General features: G+C 43.8%; 2 protein-coding genes across 8 annotated transcripts in view; one reads left to right on the forward strand and one right to left on the reverse strand.

Moving 5' to 3' along the window:
• Window positions 1–17,999, forward strand: part of LOC140633654 (uncharacterized) — a 31,061-nt gene extending 13,062 nt beyond the window's left edge. For all 4 annotated transcript variants that reach the window (XR_012031304.1, XR_012031289.1, XR_012031297.1 and 1 more), the window contains 2 exons: window positions 16,156–16,342; window positions 17,501–17,999. The gene's annotated coding sequence lies outside the window, so the exon portion shown is untranslated. The remainder of the gene's footprint in view (window positions 1–16,155; window positions 16,343–17,500) is intronic.
• The window catches only part of LOC140633148 (uncharacterized), an 87,413-nt gene continuing 76,130 nt past the window's right edge, over window positions 10,278–21,560 (reverse strand). For 3 of the 4 annotated variants that reach the window (XM_072825601.1, XM_072825832.1, XM_072825891.1), the window contains 3 exons: window positions 19,852–19,978; window positions 19,248–19,346; window positions 10,278–12,504 (listed from right to left, as the gene is read on the reverse strand). In XM_072825601.1, coding sequence (XP_072681702.1) covers window positions 11,408–12,504; window positions 19,248–19,346; window positions 19,852–19,978 — 1,323 coding nt within the window. In that variant the 3' untranslated portion in view covers window positions 10,278–11,407. The remainder of the gene's footprint in view (window positions 12,505–19,247; window positions 19,347–19,851; window positions 19,979–21,560) is intronic. The other variant, XM_072825744.1, reaches the window with a different exon arrangement.

Consider the following 21,560-nt stretch of genomic DNA (forward strand, 5'->3'; position numbering starts at 1 on the left):
TCCCTGCAAAGAGCCCGATGCAGGCCTCTATACCAGGACCCTGGGGTCAGGGCCTGACCTGAAGGCAGTCCCTCAACCACAGACCCACCCAGGAGTCCCTGGAAAATGCCTTTGAAATGTTGATAAGGATTGTGTTGAATCTGTAGATTGCCTTGGGTAATATGGCAGTTTAACAACGTTATTTTGTCTAATCTATTGGCACAGAACATCTTTCCATTTAGGTGTGTATTTTTCAATTTTTTTCCCTCAAAGCCTTCTATAATATTCAGCATACAGGTCTTTCACTTCCTTGGTTAAGTTTGTTCCTTGGTCTTAAATTATTTTTGATGCAGTTGTAAATGGGATTGCTTTCTTAATTTCTGTTTCTATTTTGTTAGTGTATGAACACATGACTTTTTTTTTTATTTATTTATGATAGTGACAGAGAGAGAGAGAGGCAGAGACACAGGCAGAGGGAGAAGCAGGCTCCATGCACCGGGAGCCCGACGTGGGACTCGATCCCGGGTCTCCAGGATCGCGCCCTGGGCCAAAGGCAGGCGCCAAACCGCTGCACCACCCAGGGATCCCCATGACATATTTTTGTATATTGATTTTTTACTTTACAGAACCTTAACTGAATTTGCTTATTTTAACAGTTTTTTTAAGTGGAGTCTTAAGGATTTTTTAATATATAAAATCATGTGTGCAAACAGTGACAGTTTTATTTCTTCCTTTGCAATGTGGATGCCTTTTACTTCTTTTTCCTGTATTACTGCTCTGGCTAGAAGTTCCAATGCTATGTTTTTTTCTTTTTTAAGATTTTTATTTATTCATGAAAGACACAGAGAGAGAGACAGAGACACAAGGAGAGGGAGAAGCAGGCTCCATGCATGGAGCCCAATGCGGAACTCGATCCCAGGACCCCAGGATCACGCCCTAGGCTGAAGGCAGGCGCCAAACTGCTGAGCCACCCAGGGATCCCCTCCAATGCTATGTTGAATAAAAGCGAGAGTGGGCATCCTTCTTCCTAATATTAATGGAAGAGCTTTCAGGGTGCCTGGGTGGCTCAGTCAGTTGAACATCTGACTCTTGATTTTGGCTCAGGTTATGATCTCAGGGTTGTGGGATCAAGCCCCAAGTCAGGTTCTGCACTCAGCATGGTGTCTGCTTTAGATCCTCTACGCCTGCCCCCCTCCCTCCCCACATGCTCTAAAGAACTCTTTAAAAAAATAAAGGAAAAACTTTCACCTTTTGTGTTGAGTATGATAGCAATAGGCTTGTCATATATGGTCTTTATTATGTTGAGATATATTCCACCTATACCCACTTTGTTGAGAGTTTTTATCATAAATAGATGTTGAATTTGGTCTGCTGTTTTATGTCTATTGAGATAATTGTATGACTTTTATCCTTCATTTTACCACTGTGTATCACATAGGTTGGTTTGCTGGTGTTCAATCATCCTTACATCCCTGGAATATGTATTGTATTCTCCAACTTTTTGACTTCTGTTTGGTATTTTCTTATATTTTCTCTTTGTTGGAGTTCTCATTGAATTCATCCATTCTTTTCCCAAGTTCAGTAAGCATTTTATGACCACTAAGAACTCTTTATCAATTGAATTACTTTTCTCTGTTTCATTGTTTTTTCCAGGGTTTTATCTTGTTCTTCATTTAGGACATATTCCTTTAGTTTTTCATTTTGCTTGACTTTGTTTCTTTGTTTGTTTCTATGTATTAGGCATAGTAGCTGTTTCTCCCAGTCTTGAAGGAGAACTTTACCACTTAGCCTTCCCTTAGCTCTTGATTATCTCTCAAACATTTGTCATTGTCTAAATAGCCTGATTTATTCTATGCCAGGGCCCATGAGTCTTCCAGAGGGAGGGATAGTCTATACCTAGTTTCAGCCTAACTGGAAGCTACATCCTAAGGCAGCAGTTTTTATGGTATGCAAGTACATACAGTCCCACTGGATCACAATCATAAGCCCTTGCTGGCCTTATGATCATGTGATCTACAGGTGTCCCTTTCATGACAGTTGCAAAAGCTGGGGCTCCAGACAAGTGCCTAAGCTCCCTTCTGGGAGGTAACTGGCTCACTGTAGGAAGACCAAGGAAGAGCACAAAGATGCTGTCCCCTGGCCTATGTTCCCTAGAAGCATTTCCATAGCCTCCAGATGTGTGGTAAACCTGAAGCCTGCACTTCTAGGATAAGTAAATAGGTTTTTTCCACAGGAAGATGGGGTATGTTTCAGTCTCCTGTCTGTGCAGTGTCCTATGGGTGGTAGCCTGCCACTTTATCTGATTGTGTCAGGCTTTGTGAGAGCCAGAAATGCTGTTTCCCTGGCAACAAGAGCCAGGTGCTCAAGGGTGCCCCTTCTGTGGGCTGTGCTTGCAGCATTCACACACCTTGCTTTGGTGGGGCCTTAAAAGTGGGGCAGGGGAGAGGTTCACACACTGGTGCTAGCAGGTTACAGGAGAGTATAAAGTTGGTGCCCACCATTGCTGGTACTAGTAAATAGAATGCAAAAATGGTGCCCACCAGCATCTCCATCCCAAGAGAGAGTTCTAGCATGCTACTGCCCATCCAGCAAATGCTTTTAAGATTAACAAAGGAATCTCCTTTACCTGTAGTCTTAAATTTTTTCAAAACTGCTGCTTTTAGGGGACCTGGGTGGCTTAGTTGGTTAAGCCTTTGTCTCAAGTCATGATCCCAGGGTCCTGAGGTTGACCCCCATGATGGGCTCCCTGCTTAGCGGGGAGCTTGCTTCTCCATCTCCCTCTGCTCCCCACTCATGCTTGCTCTGTTTCTCTAGTGCTCTCTCTCAAATAAACACACTGCTGCTTTTGTATCAGATCCTGGGGTGAATGATTCTTCATGCCAGCCTTTTAGGAGCAGAATCTCCATTCCCTACAGCCCTACAATGGACATAAGCTCTACTGGTTTTCAAAGCCAGATGTTTGGGGGTTTCATCCCTCTGGTGTAGATTCCAAGAGTTGGAGTGCATGACATGGGGCACAAAATCCTCACATCTCGGAGAAGCCAGTGTTTATGAGATTCTCCCGATTATGCATTACCATGCCAAGGGTAGGGTTTTGGGCAAGACTGTGTCCTCTGCCTCTTCTGCCTGTCAGTGTGTCTCTTGTATTCTTTGTTGTGGAGGAGCTATTCAGCTAGTTTTCAGAGGGAATTGTTCGATATGTAGTTGGAGATGTGTGATGTCCATGGGAGGAGAGGAATTTAGGATCTTCCTATGCTGCCATCTTGAACTGCTTCTTTTTTATTTGGCCTCTTAAAAGGAGTGGAAAGATTTGATCCTCTTTTCTGACAGGATGTATTATTGTATTATTTATTCTTTACATCTCTAGAATTCGCCAGTGAAACTAGTTAGGCCTTTTTTTTTAATTTTTATTTATTTATGATAGTCACACACACACAGAGAGAGAGAGAGAGGGGCAGAGACACAGGCAGAGGGAGAAGCAGGCCCCATGCACCGGGAGCCCGACATGGGATTTGATCCCGCGTCTCCAGGATCGCGCCCTGGGCCAAAGGCAGGCACCAAACCGCTGCGCCACCCAGGGATCCCTAGTTAGGCCTTTAATGTCTCAGTAATGTTTGATAATTTCTTATACCTCTTGAACATATATTTTTAAATTTATTTCTAAATATCTCATATTTTGATGCTATTGTAAAGGGATTTTTTCAACTTCCAAACATTCATAGCTGGTATATAGAAACCAGCTATAGTATACAGGCATACCTCATTGCACTTAAGAAATTGCATTTTTCACAAAATTAAAGGTTTGTGGCAACTCTGCCTTTGAGCAAGTCTGTCAGTGCCATCTTTCCAATGGCATTTGCTCATTTCATATCTGTGTCACATTTGCTACCTATATTTCTAAATTTATTATTTTTAAAAAAGATTTTTAATTTATTTATTCATGAGACACAGAGAGGCAGAAACATAGGCAAGGGAGAAGCAGGCTCCCTGCAGACCCCAATGCGGGACTCAATCTCCAGACTGGAATCACACCCTGACCCAAAGGTAGACACTCATCCACTGAGCCACTGAGGTGTCCCTAAAATTTATTATATCTATTATGGTGATCTGTGATAAGTGATTATGACTTGCTGAAAGCTAAGATGATGGTTAACATTTTTTAGCAATAAAATACTTCTTAATTAAGGTGCGTACATTTCTTTTAGACAATGCTATATAGCACACTTAATAGACTATGGTATAAACATAACTTTTATATGATTGGGAAACCAAAGAATTCATTTGACTTGCTGAACTGAATCCACAGGATCTCCAAAATATGCTTGAATTTTCCTTTTTATCCTGGGACCTTGCTAAACTCAGTCATTAGACATAGTAGCTTTTTAGTGGATAATTTGGAATTTTCAACATAATCATGTCATATATGAATAGACAGTTTGGGTTCTACATTTACGATCTTTAGACCTTTTTTTTTTAAGTCACTAACACCGACTTACAGTACAATATTGAGTAAAAGTGCTAAGCACAGATATAGTCCCATTACTGCCCATAGTGGGGAGGAAAGCACACAGGCTTTTGCCATCAAATACGTAAGCTTTTGGTTTTTCATAGGTACCCTCCAGCAGGTTGAGGTTCTTAATTTGTTAAGAAATTTTATCATTTCTTAACAGTCATTTCAAAACCATGACTGGTTTTGAGTCTGTGAAATGCTTTCACAATGTCTTTGATGATTTTTATTTTCCTGGTAGTTGAGACTCCATTATAAACTCCATTATTAAGTAAACCTGGATACCTGATAAACCATGCTAGGTTATGACTTATTGGGGCTTATACATGTATATACAAATATGGCAGGATTCAATTTGCTAAAATTTTGTTAAGATTTCTTGATTGCTTTTTTAAAGTTTTTATTGAACTCCAGTTAGTTAACATACAGAGTTATGTTAGTTTTAGGTATTCAAGCAGTGATTCAACAGGGACGCCTGGGTGGCACAGTGGTTGGGCGCCTGCCTTCAGCTCAGGTCACGATCCTGGGATCCGGGATTGAGTCCCACATGGGGTTCCCTGCAGGGAGCCTGCTTCTCCCTCTGCCTGTGTCTCTGCCTCTCTGTCTGTGTCTCTCATGAATAAATAAATTAAAAAAAATAGTGATTCAACAATTCCATACATCACCCAGTGCTCATTTTGACCAGTACATTCCTTAATCCCCATCACCAGTTTCCCCTATCCCCTCACCTACCTCCCCTCTGGTAACCATTAGTTTATTCTTTATAGTTAAGAGCTAATTCTTGGTTTGTCTTTTTCCTTTTGCTTGTTTCCTAAATTCCTCAAAATAAGAGGTGCCTGCCTGGATAGCTCAGTTGGTTATGCAACGGCCTTCAACTCAGGTCATGATCTCAGGGTTCTGTGATCAAGCCCTGAGTTAGGCTCCCTATTCAGCAAGAAGTCTGCTTCTCCATCTCCCCCCTGCTTCTGCTGTCTCCCTCTTTTTCATTCTAACAAATAATCTTTTAAAAAATTCCTCATGAGTGAGATTATGTGGTATTTGTCTTTTTTCTAACTGATTTATTTGCCTAACATTATACCCTAGCTCCACCTGTGTTGTTGCAAATGGCAAGATTTCATTCTTTTTGATGGCTGAATAATATTCCATCATATATATCCATTTGCCAATCCATGGACAGTTGGGCTGCTTCCATACCTTGGCTATTTTAAACAATGCTGCTATAAACATTGGGGTACATGTATCCCTTTGAATTAGTGTTTTTGTATTATTTGGGTAAATATTCAGTAATATGTTTGCATATTATTTTTTGCAATATACTATTGCAAGGTAGTTCTATTTTTTTTAAGGTAGTTCTATTTTTAACTTTTTGAGAAGCCTCCATACTATTTTCCACAGTGGCTGCACCCACAGTTTGTATTCCCACCAAAGGTGCATGAGGGCTCCTTTTCCTCCTCATCCTCTCCACCTGTTTCTTGTACTATTTTAGCCATTCTGACAGATGTGAGGTGATACCTTATTGTAGTTTTGATTTGCTTTTCCCTGATGATAAACATCTTTTCATGTCTCTGTTGGCAATTTGTATGTCTTCTTTACAGAAATGTCTTCTGCCCATCTTTTAATTGGATTGTTTTCTGGGTGTTGGATTTTATGTTTTTTATATATATTGGATACTACCCATTTATTAGCTGTGTCATTTGCAAATATCCTCTCCCATTCTGTAGGTTGCCTTTTAGTTTTGTTGATTGTTTCTCTCTGCAGAAGCTTTTTATTTTTATGTAGTCTCAATTGTTTGTTTTTTAAATTTTCCTTGCCTCAGGGGACCTATTTAGTAAGAGTTACTTTCTCTTTATTCTTTGCATATTACTTTTTTTAAAAAAAGATTTATTTGAGAGAGGGAGAGCACGTGAGAGTTGGAGGAGGGACAGAGTGAGAAAGAATCCTCAAGCAGATTCCCTGCTGTGCAAGAGCCTGACGTGGGGCTCTATCCCAGGACCCTGAGATCATGACCGGGAGCTGAAATCAAGAACTGGCTACCCAAATGACCAAGCCACCTAGACATCCCTAACAAATTAGCTTAAAAAACAATTTTTTTTTTTTAAAGTAGGGTCCATGGGAGCCCAATGTGGGGCTTGAACTCACTATCCTGAGATCAAGACCTGAGGTGAGGTCAAGAGTTGGGACGCTCAACTGACAGCCACCCAGGTGCCCCACGTATTACTGGTTTTTTATTTGTAGTTACCATTAAGTTTATGTATAACATCTTCTGCATATAGCAATCTATATTAAGTTGATGGTCATTTAAGTCTGAACCCATTCTTTACTCCTTGTCCCTTCCCCCTCCCCATTTTAGGTATATGTTGTCATACTTACTACTTTTGCTTTCTACCTTCATACCGTCACTTTTGGTCTTTCCTTTCCACTGAGAGTCCCCTTTAATATTTCCTGCAGAACTGGCTTACTGGTCATGAACTCCTTTGTTTTTTTTGTCTAGGAAACTCTCTCCTTCTATTCTGAATGATAGTCCTGCTAAAGAGAGTATTCTTGGCTGCAGATTATTCCCATTCAGCACTTTGAATATATCATACCACTGCCTTCTAGCTTGGAAAGTTTCTGCTGAATAATTCCCAGATAGCCTATGGAGTTTCTCTTGCATGTAACTGTCTTCTTTTGTCTTGCCACTTTTAAAGTTTTTTTTATCACTATATTTTGCCATTTTAATTACAATATGCCTTGGTATAGATCTGCTTTTGTTGGGATCCCTGGGTGGCGCAGCGGTTTGGCGCCTGCCTTTGGCCCAGGGCGCGATCCTGGAGACCCGGGATCGAATCCCACGTCGGGCTCCCGGTGCATGGAGCCTGCTTCTCCCTCTGCCTGTGTCTCTGCCTCTCTCTCTCTCTGTGTGTGTGACTGTCATAAATAAATAAAAAAATATTATTTAAAAAAAAGATCTGCTTTTGTTGATTTTGTTGAGGGTTCTGTGTTCCTCCTGGATGTAGATATGCTTCTATCATCAGATTAGGGCATTTTCCAGCTATCATCGCTTCAAATAAATTTTTTCTTCTCCTCTTCTTCCTTTTTTTTCCTCCTCCCCCTATAATGCAAATGTTAGTATGTATGATGGAGTTACTGAGTTCCCTGTCTATTTTTGTTTTGCTTAATTCTTTTTTTCCCCTCTTTTGTTTACCTTAATTACTTTCCATTACTCTTCTAGGTCATTAATTCATTCTTCCTGCTATGCATCGCATCAGATATGTGTCTAATCTCGTTTATTTCACTGTTCATCTCTGATTGGTTTTTAGCTCTGTGTTAAGGGTCTCACTGATGTCCACTCTTTTCTGATGTCCAATGAGTATTCCTTATGATTGTTGCTTTAAATACTCCATCAGACATGTTGCTAGTATCTGCTAACTTAGATCTCCAGCTGAGGCCTTGTCATGTTCTTTCATTTAGGACAAGTTTGTCTTCTCATTTTGTCTAGGTCTCTGTGCCTCTGTGTATGAGTAAAGTCAGCTATGTCTCCTGTTTTTGAAGGTTTTATGAGGAAGAGGTCCAGTAGTGCTCTGCTGTGTAGTGTCCCTTTTTTCCCAGGGCCTGACACTTCTGCAGTTGTCTCTAATGTGTGCTGTGTGTGCTCTGCTCTTTTGTCTTGGATGGTTTTTCCTTCAAGGCCACTCATCTGCAGAGGCTTTTTGCCTGTTGTGGGCAGCATTTGGTCCCTGGCCAAATGTAGTGGATGTGCTCTGGTCTGCTATGAATTGAGACTTGTCACCACCATTGCCAGAACCAAGGCTCTGAAAAACTCCTGAGTTGGGAGATGCATTGTTGGCAGAACAATCTTCTGGGGGAGGGGCAGCTGCATTGGGACTGAGGCAAGCGTGACTAGCAAGGGTGGTTCCACCAGAGTGTGGGAGGGGGTTGCTGGGTTTGGTGTAACTAAGTTAGGTAGTGAGTATTCATGCTACACTGGCTCCCACAGGTGGCCCTGTGTTTATGCCAAGGTGCAGGGGAGGGAAACGGTGACTATCAGTTCTTCTGTTCCTGGAGGGATCTCTCTATAAATGCTGCCTCTCTGGGACACACTCCAAGATAAGTCAATAGCCTTGGCTTATTTCCTGGCCCCTGGAATTCATCAGATCATTGTTTCCATGCTGTATGTCCAAGGTGTTTGCCCTGCTATCCTCCAAGAGGAACCTCAAATGCCTCGGGGCTCTATCTGATCTAAGCGCACTAACCTTTAGAATTCCAGGCCTTCAGCCTCTCCTGATCCAAGAACTCATAAAATTTGGCCCCTCGTGCTTTCCAAGCTAATTGATATGGGTATTTGTTTTCCCTGTGCATACTCCTCTGTGGGAGTCTGTCTCTAGACCTTTTCCATCAGTGCAGCTCTCTCTCCACCATATTGGCCACAGTCCAGTTCTCTCCCAAATCATGGCTCCACACTTCCTACCTTCTTTGATGTGGACTCTTCTCTACTTTTAGTTGTGGAGTTTGTTCTGCCAATCTTCAGGTCAATTTCTAGGGTATTTAGGATGCTTTGACATTCAGTTGTATTTGTGGGATGAGGTGACCCTAGGATCCTCCCTCTCTGCCACCATCATTCCCCCACCTCCAGAATTTTTTTTTTAAGGTTTTGCTGTATCTGTGTTCATGTGAGTATTGCTCTGTAATTTATTTATTTTTTTAAAGATTTATTTATTTATTTCTGAGAATACACAGAGAGGAGAGAGAGAGAAGCAGAGACACAGGCAGAGGGAGAAGCAGGGGCCATGCAAGGAGCCTGACGCGGGACTCGATCCTGGGTCTCCAGGATCAGGCCCTGGGCCGAAGGCGGTGCTAAACCGCTGAGCCACCCAGGCTGCCCTGTAATTTGTTTTAATATTATCCACATTTAGTATCATGTTAGTATTGGGTTCACTTAATTACTTGAGAAGTATTTGAACTTTGTTTTGGAAGATTTTGTATACAATTGGTACTTTTTTTTTTTTTTTAAGATTGATTGGTTGATGATAGACACACACACAGAGAGAGAGAGAGAGAGAGAGAAAGGCAGAGACACAGGAAGAGGGGGAAGCAGGCTCCATGCCGGGAGTCTGACGTGGGACTCGATCCCGGGACTCCAGGATCGCACCCTGGGCCAAAGGCAGGCACTAAACCGCTGAGCCACCCAGGTATCCTGTTTTATCTTTAAATATGCTGTAAAAATTCTTACATATTCCAGGGATGACCCTAAGCTGACGGCCACAAAGAAAACAGGAACATAAGACCTACAAACACAGGAACTGAAATTGTCCGACAACTCAAATGAGTAGAAAACAGAATCTGTCTTAGAGACTCCAGAAAAGAACACATCCCTGCCAGCACCTTGATTTTAACTTATTGAGACCCATCCTGTGTGGGACTTCTGCTCTACAGTACTATAATGTAATTTGTGTTGTTTCAGCCATAGGTTTGTGGTAATTTGTTAGGACAGCACTAGAAAGCTAATAAATCAACATCATTCTGTGAGCATTTTTTGACTAATCCAAGAAAATTTCCTAGGCTCATGTACCTTTCCTGAACCAACCTGGAATTAGCCTCTAAGAAGTTCCAGTTCTTTTTACTGAAAAACTGCACCAATAAGAGGGCATTAAATATGCTCATGCCTACTGGATTCCACTGCTTTCTAGGCTCTCTTAGAAGAGACAGGGGATATGTACACAAGTAAATATTTCTACATACATTGAAATCTTCATGTACATTTAAATCCACAAAGATTTCACAGGATTGGATAAGGACTCCTAAGACTCCAGCATACTCAGATAAGGCTTTTATTTACAAACAAAGATAGAGTACCATAAGAGAAAAAGAATATAATACCAAACATGTAGTCCCTAACCAATACATAAGCTGAACTTCCTGAAAATTAATAAATTCTAACCTAGGAAAGAGACTGTTAAGAAATGAAAATTTTAAAAAGAAAGAAAAATTAAAATCAAAGGCATAGACTATGAGAAAACATTGGTAAAGCATATATCAAATAGAGAACTTATATGTAGAATATATATCAGAAAACAGAAACCAATTTTTCTAAAAGTAAGCAAAAAACATTAAACGATAATTCACTAAAGAAGATATATGGGTGGCAGATAAACACAGAGACTAATCCTCAACACTGAGTCATTAGGGAGACAAGTCAAAACCACACACCTACTAGAATGGCTGAAATGAATGGCATGTCTTATATACAGTCATCAGCAATAAGGTGAAGAAACTGGAAACCTAATACTGTAGGAGTAAATATGAAATGGCATTACACTACTTGGCAAGTTCTAATAAAGTTAAATATTTAGATCAACTTCCTGTATAACAATGTGAGGAGCTTTGCTGGCCTGCTTCCCATTAAAACTGGGGAAAATTATAAAAACACAACTTAAAACTCTGGAAATGTCCTCAGATATACAGCAAATGAAGAAACCCTTAAGAACATCTGATTATTTGTAAGAACAGCAAGAGACAATCACATTTGAACTAAGACCATTCCCTTTCTCCCCACTCCAGTGATAGAGCTGGAAACTCCACTCCAGACTAATACATCCAAGAACACAGGACTCCCTCTCCCTGGAGCTCCCAGGCAGAGGCCTATCTTCACAGGAGACAGAATGTCAGGATATTTGGATCAATGATGTTCAATTGCTGTCTCCCTCAAAAAGGCTACCTTTAGAGTTCCTCTTTGTTTTAAGTTAGGTTGAACATGAGACTGCATGTGTGCTGCACTCCTAAGGCCTCTCTTCAGTCTGAACATTTTGGTGCTTAACAAGGGTAAGCCTTTGGCTGAAGCCTTTCTTCACACTTACTGTATTCATGAGGCCTACTGGATTGTGATGTTTCTGTTGCTGAACCAGAGCGGACTTTTGGTTAAAGGCTTTTCCACATTACCCACATTCAAGACTTTTCTCCACTGTGAACTTTCTGGTGTTGAATGAGGTTGAAACGCTGGCTAAATGATTTCCCACAACTGCTGCACTCATAAGGCATTTCTCCAGTGTGAATCCTCCGATGTTTAACAAGGCTGGAGCTGTGGCGAAAAAATTTCCCACATTCTCTGCACTCATAAGGTCTTGCTCCAGTATGAACCCTCTGATGTTTAACAAGGCTGGAATTCTCACTAAAATATCTTCCACATTCATTGCACTTAAAAGGCTTTTCTCCAGTGTGAACTTTCCGATGTTGCATGAGGCTAGAGCTTTGGCTAAAAAACTTCCCACATTCGGTGCACTCATAAGGCCTTTCTCCAGTGTGAACCCTCCAATGATTAATAAGGCTTGACTTGTGGCTATAAAATTTCCCACATTCACTGCACTTATAAGGTCTTTCTCCAGTGTGAACTCTCTGATGTTTCATGAGGCTCGAGTTAAAGCTAAAGAATTTCCCACATTCACTGCACTCATAAGGTCTCACTCCAGTGTGGATCCTATGATGCTGAACAAGTGTGGAATTATGCCTGAAGGCTTTTCCACATTCACTGCATGTAAAAGGCTTTTCTCCAGTGTGAACTCTCTGGTGTTGAATGAGGTCAGCATTGCGGCTAAAGGATTTTCCACATTCACTACACCCATAAGGCCTTTCTCCAGTGTGAACTATTTGATGTATAAAAAGATTTGATTTATGGCTAAATAATTTGCCACATTCACTGCATTCATAAGGCTTTTCTCCAGTGTGTAGTCTCTGGTGCTGAACAAGTAAGTATTTCTGACCAAAGGCTTTTCCACATTCGCTGCATTTGTAACGCCTTTTTCCAGGGTGAAAGGCCTCCCTGCTCTTGGTGCTTCCTTGTGGCTCCCCTCCGTCACAGGTCACCTGATGACTGAGAAAACCAGAACTAATTGGGAAGTCCTTTCCAACCTCTCCTGCCTCTTCTCTCCTTAATGGTTTCTCTCCACAGTGCAGCCTCTGGTGTTGAAGTTTTTCTCTGAGCACTCCTTTTAGGTAAACATTCTGCTCAAGAGGTCCTTCCTCAATCTCTGCTCTATGCCACCAACCTGAAAGCAAAGAGATGCTGAAATGTACATGGACTTCAGTGGGAGGAGGTAACCTGCTTACAATTGTGTCTCACACACCCCATAAACAGTCCATCACATTACTGGCAGAATCAGGCCTGAGGTTCAGGGTGAGGAAGGGCTGCTGTGTGGTGCTAGACCCAGCAAGCTCGCAGATTGGTGGGAGCCTCATGAGCAGCAAGGACACAGGATGGAATGGGTCTCCAACACACTCTGCAAATAGCCTTCCACAAGGCTGATGATGACCCAGTAACACAGTGTGAAAAGGCGTGTCCAGGCACAGGAAAGAACCAAATGCAACTGAATAGCTGGTGTTCAAGGACTATTAAGGATACATGCACACCTCATAACATATTCAGCGAAAGCCTGTATCTGACCTTAAAAACTTCATATTCTGTTGCTGCCTCAGTCTCCCCACAAACAGGCTGTGAATTCTGCAACCATGCACACTAGTCTGATAAGGTGGGCTCCTGCCACAAGTCCTCCTTCCTACCCTCCCCTGACTGGGAACTAGCACCATTCAAATGCACCAGTGCAGTCCCCTCATTCCTTTCCCTGTGCATCCCACCCTGACTCCCAATAAAGGCACCTGCCTGCAGGTCTCTCTACTTCTCCCCAGCGTGGTTGAGCCCACTCCCATGGCACTCCCTCCCAGGGGACCCTCCTCCCAGAATTCAGTGACTGTCTCTCAGACCTGCGAGTACAATAAATTTTGTTTATTCCTGAGCCTCTACTGTCTCCTCCTATGGCTGCACCTGTCTTATAAGTGAATACAAAATGACTGGCATCACAAATAGGATGGTTTGCTCATGGATAAGGGAGGATTTAGGAAATGCCCCTTAACTGCTTGGCTTACTAACCAGCTGTCCCAGTTGGGCCCTACCATCTGGGAAAGCTGAGTGTTGTGCTGGCATTCCTGTGTGCTGCCTTGTGCTGCTCTGTGTTGCCTCTCTCAGGCACTGCCAAGGCTTTCCATCCTAAATTGTGGAGCTCATTCTCCTACAATACCCTGAGACTTCACTTCTAGCCAGTTTTGACTCCACAGGGTGCTAGTGAGGTAGAGGGCGTGTTCTCCTGGTGCTCTCTGTTAAGGGATAGACTGGTATAACTGGATAAAAATATTATGAAGTCTCTACTGGGATTGAGGTTGAGAGTGAAAGGGTAACCTTGCACCCACCAAAGAAACACTGTATGTCAGGTGTTGGCTATTAGCAGATCTGTCAACAGAGAAGGGCTGGGTAGCACTGGGGAGATGACTCCTGTGGACTTGTGGCACCAAGACTGGGAGGTTTTTTGTGTTCCCATTCAAGTCCATGTTGCTCCTCAGTCCTAAGCAGATATACTGCATCACCTTCACAGGAAGTCTATCATGGCACCCTGTGAGGGTCAGTACTGCTGGCAACTCCTCCACTGCGTGTGTTGCTGCTGTTGCTCTTTGCCTCCCAATCTCATGGGTATCAATCCCAGGTCTTACCTCTGGAGATAAGTGGCACAACATCTAATGGCCTAGAAGCTCAGCAGGAACATTTCATTCCAGCACTCTCAATAACCAGAGGAAGTTAGCTAATAATTCAAGAAAGGTAAAAACCTTTGAAACATTTCTGCTTAGTGACGCTGTCTATCAACTTGCCAACTCTGCTCCCAAGGTCCAGGGCCAATTCCCAAAGGACATCAGGCCACCATAGCTCTCAATGGATACCAATCCAGCTGAGCTCATCCTAAGATATGGACAGGCCCATAGGAAGGAAGCATCCAAGGTCTTTCCAGACCCAGCAGGTCGAGAATACAGAAAGTAGAAATTAAAATTCATAACTTCACAAGACTGGAAATCCAAACTATTCTGAAAGATTTCATGTAAAGAGAAGGGGGAAAGGAGCTCACTGGTTACTGAGAACATTCAATACAGGCTTGCAACTCCTGCTCAGAGCCCCAGAGATGAAGCAGCTGCTGACATTACTAAAGAGCCTAAGATGCCTAATTTACTTTTTTTTTTTTTTAAAGGTTTTATTCATGAGAGACACAGAGAGCGAGGCAGAGACATAGGCAGATGGAGAAGCAGACTCCTTGCGAGGAGCCTGATGTAGGACTTGATCCCAGGACCCCAGGATCATGACCTGAGCCACCCAGGTGCCCCGCATTAACTTACTTAAAGATCCTCTGGCCCACCAAGTTCAAGTCCCACATGACATTTTTAGCTGAAGGCACCCAAATGCCAGAGCAGGAGTGACAGGCCAAAACTTTTGATGAGATTATAAAAGCCTCAGATGAGAAATCTGAAACTTCTACTACCGTTCAGGATTCAGAAGCCCTGCCTTTACTGACTTGGATTTTCATGGCCTAGAAATGGCCAACAGAACTATCAAGAAGAAAAAAAAAAAAAAAAAAAAGAACTATCAAGAAGCCCTTATGGTCCTCCACAAAAGTTGGAATGGTTGAATGGATCTATCAGTACTTTGAACACATAGACAAGAAAAATCCTGAGTGGTTTTTATCCAGAGGAGGCCTCCTTTGTCACAAAGTCTAGGAGTTGTTCTTGTAGGTGGCCTTCTCAATGCAGGACAACATTGCTTAATTTTATTGACATGTCCCACACCAAACAGAATGGAACTAATTTCCCAACATGCTGTAAGGGCTCCACCTACTCTGACTCACAAAGTCTGATTTACCATACTCTGCCTCCTAGTATGCAGGACCCCCATCTATAGCATTCAGTCTGCATCTTTCCCAACTTCCTCTCACCCCTACTGCCCCCAGGTGACTTACTGACAACAGAGACCCCGCGAACTAACTACTAGGCAAACCATTCCCAAATTACAACTAAACGAAGTATTTAAAAAGCCTCATCAGGGCAGCCCGGGTGGCTCAGTGGTTTAACGCTGCCTTCACTCCACGGCGTGATCCTGGGGACCCGGGGTTGAGTCCCAATTCGGGCTCCCTGAGTGGGGCCTACTTCTCCCTCTGCCTGTGTGTCTGCCTCTCTCTCTCTCTCTGTCTCTCATGAGTGAATAAATAAAATCTTTTAAAAAGCCTCACCAGGAGCACCTGGGTTGCTTAGTCGGTTAAGTGGCTCCCTTCAGCTTAGGTCATGATCTCAGGGTCCTGAGGCTGAGCCCCATATTGGGCTCCCTGCTCAGCAGGAAATCTGCTTCTCCTTTTCCCTCTGCCTCTCCTCCCTGCTTGTGTTCTCTCAAATAAATTAATCTTAAAAAAAAAAAAAAAAAAAAGCCAAAGAGCCTCATTCATATTACCCACAGGTCTGGTGGCTCAGGGAACCACTCCTCTGGAATCACCCAAAGATGCTTCGAGCTCCAAAAATGGCAACAGTCAAGGCCTCCAGTGAGGATTCAGCTAGTCCTCAGGCCTTGTCACAGTCCCCAGGACAATTACCCATATACAACTCTGCTAATTCACTGGAATTCTTAAACATTTCCTAACTTTATGTACGACTGGAGCCCAAGTCACCACCATTCCAAGCCACCTATTCAGACTTAAAGGAAGTGCCCCTTTAAACTACAGGGTAATGCCAGTAAAATTACTTATGGCAAAGAAATTTCTCAATGTCAATACTGCAGTGGTCTTTATTAAATTGCTACCTGTCACAGTGACCCCTAACACTGAGTTTTTCTGTTCTAGACAAAGATGCCAGTGCACACCACATACAAAGCTGAATGAGCCAAGGTCCTCCGTCCTGCCTGTAAGAATCACCAAATGAGAACCTACAGGCCTGCTCCTGGTGGTGAAGGTCGAAAACGCACCACAGTATCATCTGAAACTACTGCTGGCCTTCAAGAGTGCTATACAAGATCTACTAAATGAAAGGGTGATTATTCCCATATCGCCTTTCAATAATCATATTTGGCCAGTCTTCAAGGCTTTTACCCACAGTGCCACTTACTATTGATTATTAAAACCCTAAAGTTTAAGTTCTCCCCATCAAGGCTCTAACACCTAACATAATTGAACTAACTGAAAATACCCAAGTGTGCCCAGTGACAACTTTGCTGTGATAGATCTGGGCAATATAATTTATTCAGTGCCTATTACCAGCCACAGCCCCTGTTTGCCTTTATCTTTCAAGGAACCCAACATACATTTATTGAGTTGTCCATGAATTATTTATTTATTTATTTTTTAAGATTTTATTTATTTATTTATTCATGAAAGACTGAGAGACAGAGAGAGAGAGAGAGAGCCAGAGACACAGGCAGAGGGAGAAGCAGGCTCCATGCACCGGGAGCCTGATGTGGGATTTGATCCCGGGTCTCCAGGATCGCACCCTGGGCCAAAGGCAGGCGCTAAACCGCTGCGCCACCCAGGGATCCCTGTCCATGAATAATTTAAACAGCCCAGTGACTCCACAATCTATACTGTCAGGACCCAGACAGGGTCCCCCCAAAGAACCTTGTTTGCTTACACCATCTGCCTTTGTTCCCAACTATACTCTCCTAGATGGCTGCACTTTATAATCAAGTCACCCCCACAAACGTACTGCTTGTGCTCAGGAGCCAACTGCACTTGACCGATTTCCCATGTTAGGTTTTTTTGCCCTCCTTAATGCTAACTACCTCACAGGCCCATATACTTTAAATAACAGCACCTCAGGGGCACCTGGGTGGCTCAGTCGGTTAAGCATCCAACTCGTGGTTTCAGCTCATGATCTCAGGGTCGTGGGATCAAACCCTGCATCAGGCTCCCCACTCAGCTCAGAGTCTGCTTGGGATTCTCCCCTTCTGCCCCTCCCCCCATTTGCATGCTCTCTCTCTCCAATAAATCAGTAACTAACAGCATCTCTGGATTCTACTGCAAGCCAAACCCATGGGCATAGCACTTTATAAACTTTTCCCTACTGACTCCCAATGAGTCCAAACCCCAAGGTGCAGTGGTTACAGAGGATCCCCATGGTTCTTTATCCACCAGGCATCTCCCTTGTGCTATTAACCCCAGGCAAAACTGGCAATATTTATTCCTATCTTAACAGGATTCGCCACAGCCACAAGAGACACCAGAGCTGGCCCCAGTACAGCAGCCTTTGTCAAACGAGATTATATCATAAGTGCCAACCAGCACCTCTTGCGACCCTCTCAAGATCACATACAGAAGCTACATTAAACACTGTCCCTCACCTGCACCCCAATGTTTATAGCAGCAATGTCCACAATAGCCAAACTGTGGAAGGAGCCTCGGTGTCCATCAAAAGATGAATGGATAAAGAAGATGTGGTATATGTATACAATGGAATATTACTCAGCCATTAGAAACGACAAATACCCACCATTTGCTTTGACGTGGATGGAACTGGAGGGTATTATGCTGAGTGAAATAAGTCAACCGGAAAAGGACAAACATTATATGGTCTCATTCATTTAGGGAATATAAAAATTAGTGAAAGGGAATAAAGGGAAAGGAGTGAAAATATCACTGAGGGTGACAAAACATGAGAGACACCTAACTCTGAGAAATGAACAAGGGGTAGTGGAAGGGGAGGTGGGTGGGAGGTTGGGGTGACTGGGTGATGGGCACTGAGGGGGGCACTTGGTGGGATGAGCACTGGGTGTTATGCTATATGTTGGCAAATTGAACTCCAATAAAAAAAACTTAAAAAAATAAAATAAAATAAACACTGTCCCTATGCAACAAGCAAATGAGTCTCTCTAAGCCCAGAGAGCCATAGATAACAGTCTGGCTTAACTGTTAACTAGCCAGGAAAGAAGGTGTTGGTGCTATTCAGGGTACCTCCCGCTATATGTAAATCAATCATTCTAAACAGCTACAAGCAAAGCTCTGATTAGGCCAAGAGGTAAAAATCTTCCATAACATAACCAAAATCTCCCAGCAGATTCCCTTAAACCAAGAGGTACCTAACTTGTTCTCTTGGCTTTTCCCCACTAAGCACAGTGCCCACCTGTGGCCTGGGTTTCAAACCCTCATCATATGTCTAATAGTACTCCTCTCAGTTGTCACCTATGTCAGAGCTTGCCTTTGATGGGTAGACCAAGCTATTCCAGTTACCTATAACATCTCCACAACTCAGGTGGCAAGCATTACCCGTCACAGTATCATTAATGATGTTGAGACATCACAGGGTTCATTGTATTATAACCTCTTAAACTTCATGTTGTCCTGTTGACTCAACATCCCACAAACAGGCTGTGAGCACTCCATTCAGGTGACCAGCTTAACCAAGTGATAAGGCTGGTCTCTGTCACAAGTCCCCCTTCTTGCCCTCTCCTGTGACCTAGTGACATTCAAATGTTCCAAATGATATCAGCTTATACTTAACTCTGTGTACGCCCCTCCTGGCCCCGGAAAGTCACTTGCCCATAGGTCCTCACTCACTCTCTGCTTCCCTCTGCTTGATTAAGCCCACTCCCTGGGTGCTCCCTCCCATGTGAACCCAACACACATAGACCCCACTGTGTGTCATGACTCTCTCTAGACCTGTTGAACATAATGAACATAAAGAATACAAAACAAGGCTACTGCTGGGGAGCATTGCAGAGGGAGCAGTGGGGAGGACCACATGAGATACAGAAGACAGAGATGGGGAATAGCCCAAGGTCAGAAATCATAGTAGACATAAAACGTGTGCAACTGAGAAAGAAAAGATGGGAATCAGCCATGGACTGTGCCTTGGCAACAAATCATCAGGGCTCAGTAGAAGGATTCCTGGTATGACCTGAGCCCATCACTGAGTTCATACTTGCCCACCTCTGCCCTCCAAGTACCTCCTGGCATGGCTGCAGTCATGACTCCACAGGGAGGCAAAAAGGGTTCTCTCCACCACTCCAATCGGCTAACTTCATGAGTCCTGGAAGATGCAAGTCCTAAGGAAGAGACAACAGGTGGGTCAAAGTGACCCACTCCACAACAGACCACAGGAAAGAAAACAAAAGTATTACAGAAGAATCTTGGAGGAAACTCTTACAAGAACAACCTAGTCAAGCAGTGGCCATTTTAGTGCCTCAATTGCAGGTATAGGCGCATCCCATGGCAGCCAGAGGAAGAGAGCAGAACCTGGGGCATGGAGCTGCCATAGATCTTTACAGCATCCCAGGCCAGGGAGAGGCCAAAAGGGTGTGATCCATTAGGCTGACTTCAAGACTCCTAATTCCCAAATCTTTTCCTGCAGTTTTGGGGCAGCAAGTACTGAGGCAGCTCTAGAAAAGAAGAAGTAGTACATACAGTCCAGGCTCTCACAATATCTACTCAAGAGCATGAGGAAGGAAGAAATACCCACAGTCCAGCTTTGGGAAGGCGATACCTGTCCCTAAAGTAAGGAGAAGAGCAGAACCCAGCCCAGGACACTGGAGTGGGTTGTAAGGACCTTACCCAGAGAGGCCATCAGTGAAAAGTTCTCCAGCATCACATCACGGTATAGGAGTCTCTGGGCTTCATCAAGGAGTCCCCACTCCTCCCAAGAGAAGTAGACAGCCACATCCTCAAAGGTCACATGGCCCTGTCAAAAGGGACAGTTGAATTTATGTGTGTAGCTTCCTTTCCCAGGACTCTAGGCATCCCCACAAATGTCTACCCTCCTCCAGAGTTCCCCACCTCAAAGGAGATACCAAGCGCTGTGCCACTGCTGCCTACTTGTTCCTTACTATCCCAGTCAGCACTATGTTCAGTCCTCAGCAACAACAGGTGGGCAGATAAATGCCATCTGAGCTCTGGGCCCCTGAGGCAGAGTCTCACCCTTCTGCCAGACAATTCACTTGGGGTGCCCCAGATCGTGCTTACCAAACACAACTAACTTTGGGCAACTGTTCTTCAACCCCCAGTACAAGAGCCTGGAGCCATGAGTTTATACTCCTGCCCAACATGCACATCACTCCACACTTGCCTTCACTGCCACCCCTCCAACCCCTCACTGCCACCAGTACCCCCTACATCACATCATGCATCTCCTTGGCCTCACCACATGCCAGTGTGCACATGCCATCTAGAGGGTGCTTGGCAAACATAATCAGAATCCCATCCTGTCCCAGAATTCCAACGACCCTGACTGCTAGAAGCAATCCCCAAGCCTGCTTTCAAGGCCTTCCTGCCTGGCCCATATCCTTGCTTCATCCTCAGCCACCAGGAACCACACAGATTTCAGACACCCTCAGCCCTCTTCCACTTCTTTTTCAAGTTGTGTTGCAAAGGTGTTCCCTTACCTGTCTCAGTTTCCTCTGATGCTTATTCGAAGCCCAAGCCCACTTGTCTTTCATGCTAGGCCTACAATTGTCCCATTGGATCCCATTTGATCTTGAGCTAATCCCCTGGTCCAAGCAAGGGTCAGAACAAGAGCCTGTGAAGCCCAGAGCTGAATGAATAAGCAGTAGCACCAGCTTCACTGTAACCTCACTACTCTGTCTCCATATCCATCTCATGTCCACTGGCCATCAGCTAGACCCACTTCATGCCTACACCCTGTCGCATGGACACTACTCTCTCTCTCACGTGTCTTTGGAAACCCCACTACCCCCATCCAGGTGTCCAACAAGAGACTCAATCCTTGGCCCCACACTCTGCTCCTTGTTATCTGAAGATGCTCCTGCCAACTCTGATCCACAGCTCATCTTAGTCCACATACCATCCATACTATGGGTATCCAATCTGACTATTTCACCTCAACTCCAGACTTGTGTGTCCCGGTGCCCACTCAACACACCCACTTGTGGGTCTCTGAAGAAGCATCACAGTTCAACATAGCCCAAACCTGACTTATAAGCCCACTGAAAATGACTCTTACCACCAACTCTGACATGGTGGTACTTGCCTGCTTCTAGCTGTTAAGGCCAAACATCCCTGAGTGACCATTGCCTCTTCCATTTCCTTCTCCCACCCTCCACATCAGAAAGTCTGCTTGGACCTACTGAAGAAACAGACCCAGATTCCAACACATGTCTCATCTCCACAGCCCACACTAACATTCACCTGGACTACTGCAGCTGCTTCCTCCCCACAGTCTGCTGTCTGCTCTGCAACAGGAACAGCTCATTAAGTCTGGTCCTGTCACTTCCGTCTTCTGCTAACCTTCCCTGACTCCCACCACT

The sequence above is a fragment of the Canis lupus genome, chromosome 1 (assembly GCF_048164855.1).
Source record: "Canis lupus baileyi chromosome 1, mCanLup2.hap1, whole genome shotgun sequence".
Lineage (NCBI taxonomy): Eukaryota > Metazoa > Chordata > Mammalia > Carnivora > Canidae > Canis > Canis lupus.